Source organism: Schistocerca piceifrons, chromosome 1 (assembly GCF_021461385.2).
Source record: "Schistocerca piceifrons isolate TAMUIC-IGC-003096 chromosome 1, iqSchPice1.1, whole genome shotgun sequence".
Lineage (NCBI taxonomy): Eukaryota > Metazoa > Arthropoda > Insecta > Orthoptera > Acrididae > Schistocerca > Schistocerca piceifrons.
In genome coordinates this window covers 588,545,316-588,552,991 of record NC_060138.1, presented here as the reverse complement: position 1 = coordinate 588,552,991, position 7,676 = coordinate 588,545,316, and the positions used below count along the sequence as shown (strand labels likewise).

Sequence of the window (7,676 nt, the reverse complement as noted above, 5' to 3'; positions counted from 1 at the left end):
ACAGATTATCAGAACACGTATCACATTATTACCACACAGGCAGTCTTTTACCAGCAACTAATAATTCACAATGTATTTTTATGAATATAATCCAAGTTTCTTTTATGGTGACTATTGGGAAAAATAAATGGACATACACCAAATTGTGTCTTATTCAATATGCGTTGTGTAGACTGCATTTATCCTGTAATAGACTGTCAACACAAAGTTAAGGAAGAAAGTAATGGAATGATATTATGAAACTATGTTATGACTATATCCCCTCTCCTTCCCTTCAAAAACAAGGTTTACTTTTAACTTGTCACCAGTCAGTCAGTGCATCAAAATCAACGGACCATTGGTGTAGCCTCCCACTTAACCCCCAAAAATTCCAGAACAAGAACTTTCAGCAAACAAGTTTAATTTAATACAGCTGGCTGTGCAGGATACAAGTTCAATGTAATTAACAGCAAACATAGTATGCATGTGCAGTACATTTTCTTCACGAAGAGTTAAAAATGCAGCGAGAATGAGAAACCCATACAAAATCATGGGCTTTGACACATTCTTGGGTTAAGGACAAGAGCTTTGGTCAGTTTAATGAGGATTAAATGATATTCACATCATTAAATTTTACATAATTTTCTCTTGGCATTTCCTCTTCCTTCCAATAAGGTTTAACTTTTTACTGGAAATTCATCCTTAAAAGGATAGTGCTTGTGATCATTCACACTGAAAGAAACAAAAAAGTATAAATAGAAGTATGAACCACTATCAAATAACAGACGTATACTATGCCAGAAATATAAACACAGAATGTACATACTCATTCAGATGACAGAACCTTCCCTTGCAGTCAAATGTATCTATGTATGCCATATCATCAGCTGAGAGCTCAAAGTCAAATATTTTGAAATTTTCTTCAATCCGTGATTTTGTTACAGATTTTGGTATGGTAATGTTGCCACGCTGAACCTGAAATTCAAATTTCCTTGAATAAGCTAATAGGGCAATAGAAAGCATAAAAAAAACCAGTTTCCTCATGCAATGAAAAGTAGGCAGGCATATAAAAAGATATTGTCTGAAAGTTTTAACTAAGAATTCAATATTGTGACATGCCTGTATACTACAAAACTCCAAGTACTCCATCCAAGACTTTCAAATGTTGAATATATAATTAAGCTTACTTTGTTTGTTTAGTAATTTTCTGGAGAATTTCATTACCAGAGTAAAATTTCAACTACCACTAGCCACATCTTTCTTCACTTTGTATACCCGTATCTGTGATGACACCTTATAATAAACATGCATGCAGTATTATACATTATCAAATAACTGACCTGGTATCTCAATAATATCTGTGCAGTAGACTTTCCATATTTTGAAGCAACTTTCTTTAACTTGGGATCATCCATGAGCTGCGGATCTGTAGGTTTCGCCCATGGACGATCTGGCGATCCAAGGGGGCTGTAGGCTGTAATGACAATTCCTTTGGATTTGCAATACTCTATTAGTTTTTTCTGGTTGAGGTATGGGTGGCATTCAACCTGCAAATAGAGGACCAATTTTTGTGAAAGGTGATACCTGTGAAATTAAGTGTTTCCCAAACACATGTAGACCATTCCTCTCACTGTGTTTTTGTAAAAATGCTTGTTACAGAAATATTTTTAAAAAGATTTCATGACATTGAACACATTTTACAGATATTTATTTACAATATGAATGTAACACAAATTAACTTATATTAATTATCAGCATTCAGAGCATAAACAATAATAATTATTATTATTATAATGCAGTAGGTAACATATTACAAAAGACACTGCAAAACACTAAAAACTGATTTCTGTTTGTGTGTGTGTGTGTGTGTGTGTGTGTGTGTGTGTGTGTGTGTGTGCGCGCGTGATTATATATATATAGATAACTTACCTGATTTGTAACAGGTTTTATTTCAGCAATAGCCAGTATACGATCAGTTTGTTCCTCAGTGAAATTTGAAATACCAATTGATTTAGTGAGACCCAATTTCACAGCCTTCTCCATTTCCTTCCATGTGTCAACATAATCAGCATCACTGTATAACATTTTTCCATCTTTCTTAGGAAAGAGTTCATCTCCTTCCTGAAATTAATTATGGTTTAAATTAAGTGAATGAAATAACATGTTTATAAAGTTAAAATGTGCACCATAAGTGGACTGTAAGGAAGCGAACTGTGGACAATAGAAGCTTTTAAAATGTGGTGATCACAGAAGAATGCATGTAACTAATGAGGATGTACTGAATAGAGCTGGGGAGAAAAATCTGTGATACCACTTGACTGAAAGAAAGGGTCAGCTGATAGAACACATACGACCACCACCACCACCACCACCACTGGACCCATTCATAAGTTAGACACATTCAGTTCTCAGTGGAGTCTCCATTTAAATTTAGAAGACACTGTATCTAAATCAGATTCAGCCCAATTGCTAGCACCATCAATTGTCCAACCTAAGGGATTGCCAAATAACTAAGCCACTTTCCTTCAGCCACTTACAGGCAAAATAGACACTAGTCAATTTATCTAAAAATTAAAATCCTTCAGGCTGAAACCAAGTGATTTGCTCAGTTTTCATGTTTTATTACTGTGTATTATGCTTCCTCTAATGAGATTAAGTATTTTCGCAAAGGATATGCTAGATCTCTTTAAATATTGTCTCACTTCAACTTGTTTTGAATGGGACAACAAATTTTATGAGCAAATTGATGGCTATGGGGAACCCACTCATTGCAGCTGAGAGTTTTTATATGGAAAATCTAGAAGCAGCAGCCTTTCAGATGGCAAAGAAGAAACCCTCATGTTGGTTTTGGTATGTGGATGATACTTTCATTACATGGGCTCTTTGAGAAAAATAGCTTCATGAATTTCTGAATCTTCTGAATAATCTCATAATTAAATGTTTCTCTGAGACTTAAGTCTCTTCATTATCTATGATAATGATTGAAGTAGAAGAAAAGAATTAAAATCTTTGCTGTGGCTGGGACTCAAACCCAGGTCTTCTTGCTTGCTAAGATGAAATGCTAACCATTAAACCACCACAGGGCAATGGTCAACACTGCTGCACAAACTACCCAGGTAGAGTGCCCTCCCAACAAACTTTAGTTCGTATCTTCTGCTTATTTTCCCAGGGCTCTCTGACATTCGAATAGCACCCCAGCGTTCCGATGTCAGAGCCCTGGCAGTAGTGACAATGTAAGGGAAAATAAGCAGAAGATATGAATTGAAGTTTGTGTTGGGGAGGGCACTCAACTTGGGTAGTTCGTGCAGCAATGTTAACCATTGTCATGTGGTGGTGTAATGGTTAGCATTTCTGCCTAACAAGCAAGAAGACCTGGGTTTCAGTCCCAGCCACAACACAAACTTTAATTCATTTCTTCTGTTTTGATCACTTCTGAATAATATTAAAGTTTTCTATGGAGAAAAAAACAGAAACTCATTTTGATTTTTGGGTGCACGGGTACTTCGAAAACATTATGGAGCATTATGCCCTGAAATCAACAAGAAGCTCAGCCACATGGTTTGATACCTTCACAGAAAGTAATCATCCCAAGCAGAAAGGAAGAGTGATAAAAACACTGGTGGAGTGGGCTAAAAGAATCTTAACCACTGCATGTGGAAGATAGAATATTTGTTTCTTCTGGAGGCCTTAACTGATCACTAACAAAGAGATAAATAGGGTACTACATCCTAAAATGTATATATCTTCTAACAAAGAAGAACCAACTACAAGGAAAGGTTTTGTTCAATTTGTAAATACTGCCAAAGGGCACTTCAGCAAATTGCTAAGAACACGCAATATTGATATCGTGTTTCCTTCAACAAAGGTGCACAAATATTTGTATACTACAAAGAAGCTATGCCTGCAGTTTGCAACAGTAAGAGTGTGTAAAATCCATTGCTTTGAGTGAAGTGCACATAGGAACTAGAAAAAGACGCATTTAACTGCCTTAAGGAATGCAATAACAATAGTCACTGGGAAAAGACAAATCAGCAGCAGAAGATCATGTACTAGGATAAGAAAACACCAAATTAATTCTCTGAAATGTGGTTTTAGCATGATCTAAGAAGTACAACACTAGGATGTACAGAGGGGCCATAGAAATACAAATGCAGAACAACAACGTTAACAAAAGAGTATTGAAATTAGACATCATGTGGGCCTTAGTACGAAAAAAAAAAGAAAAAAAAAAAGAAAAAAAAAAAAACAGTACAAACTCTTCCCCAGAACACACACACACACACACACACACACACACACACACACACAAAACCATAGGGTAAGTCAGCACGACTGCGTGATCTTAGGCAGTAGTCTGAGTCACAAACCAACCATTAAGTGGATTATTTCATTCTGTACCAACTTTGAGTCATCAAAGCCTCTATGATGTATCCAGTATCTGAAGACTAAATGTTACAGAAATAATTTGGCTTGGACCACAGCCTAACACCCTTAATACAAATTTCAGCAACATCACAAATGTCAGCCGTGACAGCCTTAATTTTATAAATCTTACACTTTCACCACCTTTACCCTGATCTCATCCATGTACAAGGTAATATGTAGTGCCTTTGATGCACATATTAATGAACAACTTGTTTGTATCAAAACAAAAATTCACTTGAGCAAACTATAAAATTACAAGACAGAGTTGGCCACGAACTACATCCAGGAGGCAAAATGTTTAGTACTGCCAAACATAAGTAGTACACAGCACCAGCATAGCCTTCATAACATAGTTCTTTCCTTGAGGAGGGAAAGGTTAAAATCATTTTCTGCTAGTATAGCTATAAGCTATATATTTCGACAAAACAAGCCATCAATGGTGGCAAGTTCCATCACTGGTGACATCAGAGTCACTTTAATTCACTGGAATTCATCTGCAAATCACAATTCAGCATGGATTAAATAATGAACTTACTGGTGATGATGTTCATAGAAAGCAACTCTCTTGAAAGACTGTCCCAGATACCAATTTTGGAACAGTCTGATAGGTAGAAGAGAGCTACACCTGTTATCGAAAAAGCTTGTATCCTATGTCCCGTTTAAGTACCATATTAGTTTCAAAGTTATGACTTCATAATAATCAAGAATAACACCCAAACCAGATTTAAAGTACCTGAAGTTATATTTAAGGGGCCTAAAACCCTACAAGTCATTTGGCCCCTTAAATATGGAAAAAAAAACCTGCACAATATTTATTAATGTACATAGGTTTGCCCCAGTTTCAATTCACTGTTTCTACCAACGAATGTCCAGTTTGAGTTGTTCCATATCCCTGAAGGCTGTCCTTTAGGATGGGATTTATGGAACTATGTGGAATAAATGTACGCGACAAGTGTTTCCTACAACAAAAAAGAGTACAATACAAGGGCTGTATTGATGAAATTGCTCTAACTTTTGACACTATCAGCAATATCTCTCTATTTTTTTCCTTCAAAGGACTAATCTGTACTGCACCAATGTATACCTTATTTTGAACATCAATAGTTTGCTTGTGAGATGGTGAAGAATAAAGAATGTGTCAAGACAATATGAGTACATTCTCCATTCTGTGGATCTGTTTATGGCCCTAATGAAAATCCCAAATTTTCCAATTTGGTCTGATTTTCAAATTTTTAATCTATCTGAAAGCACCAATAACAATAACACCCTCATTTAAATTTCCTACATAGGTCAGACATCGAGAGTGTAAAAATGTGTGACCGATGTCATAATAGCACCACTGGTCTACACCATCAGGTGTCTTTTCCTTCAATACTTAGCAATATATGCATTACAATGCCTCAAAATTATTATTTAGATGTTCAAAGTTCTGAAATTATGTTTAGTTGCAAATCAAGAGCCACTGCTATGAGAAACTGACGGCAGATCTGATTCAATAATTTTTTTTACAACACAGCTTTAAAAATAATGAAACGCTTATGCTGTGTACAGTAGGCCTAACAAAATTACCACTAACGAATGACCTACACATTCATATGTGAGGCGATTAAAAGCTTCGCTTATTTAACCAGTGCATCAGCAACTCGTATACAGTCACAAACAGCACTTAAAATTGTCAAAGCACACAACATATACCTACCTTTCCAGCACTATTACACAAAAAAAGGGCTGAAAGTTACAGAACGTCCACATATATTTCTTTTAAAGAAATTTCGGCTACCTGCCAGATCACATGATTCTTGCACTGATACTTTATAGACAAAGCCAGCACTATTCAGTTTACTTAACTATTGATATATTCTACCTACCTTGTACCCCATTGGCCAGTGGATGAGATAGAGATCCAAATAGTCCAAGCCTAGATTTTTAAGCGTGTTTTTCAGAGCAGGGATAACACAGTCTGGGCGATGGCATGTATTCCACAGCTGAAAGATTTTCCAATGACTTTTAGATTATGTTCAATTTTACCAGATAATGGTATAATTTTAAGTTACAAGTTTTGGTATAACAAATTCTTTTATGCCTACCTTACTGGTAATGTAGATATCTTCTCTCTTTACAGTGCCATCGGCTATCTTGGCTTTTATTGCTGCTCCTACTTCAGGTTCATTCTGATAAATAAAAGCACAGTCTATGTGCCTGTATCCAACATCAAATGCATGTTTAACAGCGTCTGTTACTTCACCAGGTTTTGACTGTAAACATAAAGACAAATAGTTTGGTAAAATTAGGAACACTTTCACACAGCTGCCACTACGCATTTGTCGCCAATACAAACTGAAATACAATTCCTTGGGATTTAGTGAATACACAAACCTGGTGCAAAAATTCACTTCATATTTTAAAAATTAGTTGTCAAATCGTAGGCTCACACGCGTTGCATATACTAATGCATTATATTCTTACACCGCTCGTTTACTGCGAAACAGCAAGTAAACGCAGACATGCGGTACCTCACTTGACAGCACTATTGTGGTAAAACTAACAACAATATCTGGTTCGAGCAGCGGTATTACTCACTTTCCAGGTGCCTAGGCCAAAAATAGGGAACTCTTGTCCGTTGTTGAACTTCACTTTCGGTACTGCCATTGCCGGTACGTCTTTCCTTTCGTGGTGTGACTGTGATACTGAACTTCTGACCAGCACAGAACAGTTCCACAAGCGACAGCTAACCGGCACGTCATGCGCGCAACCATTTATAAACGCGCAACTTCTCTGCAGGCCTGCGCGCCACGTTACCCCCACTGCGCACCACATCGCCGGACGTTGTCAGCTATTGGTTCGCAGCAGCTTCGGCGTCAGGCAGGTGCTGCCAGCGAACTCAGGAAATTATTAGCAGGCTGTGTACTTTATGTTAATGAATGGCGTTATCGCTGTTTTCATTGGCGCTGAATTTTACAATTTTGATGAGGTGGATTTACAGTTTGTCAGATTTCATGTTCAGTATTCTCTTACTGCCGTCATTTTAATAGCCAATACATAAAAAATCTTGCACTTTCACGTCGAAAGATAACTTAGTACCCAGCAGATTGGCAACCTCGTTAACAGATGTTGTACTACTACTCTCGTCTGGTCGTCAGCATCTCGCCGCTGAGAGAGCAACGTATTTTTTAATTATTATTATTTACACAAAAACCACAGCCGACTTTACAACGTTATGAAGACCACCGACACCGATGTGCTCTGCATACTGCTTATTTTTGTGTATTGCA

General features: G+C 36.9%; 1 protein-coding gene across 1 annotated transcript; it reads right to left on the bottom strand.

The window, feature by feature from the left end:
- Positions 1-383: 383 nt before the first annotated feature.
- On the bottom strand, positions 384-7,236 carry LOC124802898 (aldo-keto reductase family 1 member B1-like). Its single transcript, XM_047263963.1, has 7 exons — positions 6,985-7,236; positions 6,492-6,659; positions 6,273-6,389; positions 1,909-2,100; positions 1,320-1,526; positions 806-954; positions 384-711 (listed from the first exon to the last, which is right to left on the bottom strand). Exons 1-7 carry the CDS (start codon positions 7,219-7,221, stop codon positions 657-659), a joined length of 1,125 nt encoding a protein of 374 aa, XP_047119919.1. The 5' UTR covers positions 7,222-7,236; the 3' UTR covers positions 384-656.
- Between the last annotated feature and the right edge of the window lie 440 nt (positions 7,237-7,676).

What these genes read in the sequence shown, in the direction of transcription:
- LOC124802898 (XM_047263963.1), bottom strand. Translation starts at nt 7,221, where the DNA reads ATGTGGTGCGCAGTGGGGGTAACGTGGCGCGCAGGCCTGCAGAGAAGT. An exon ending in AGATATTATTGAGATACCAG is followed by an intron (nt 955 to 1,319) that starts GTCAGTTATTTG and finishes TTTGAATTTCAG; the next exon opens with GTTCAGCGTGGCAACATTAC. An exon ending in AGGTTCTGTCATCTGAATGA is followed by an intron (nt 712 to 805) that starts GTATGTACATTC and finishes TGTTTCTTTCAG; the next exon opens with TGTGAATGATCACAAGCACT.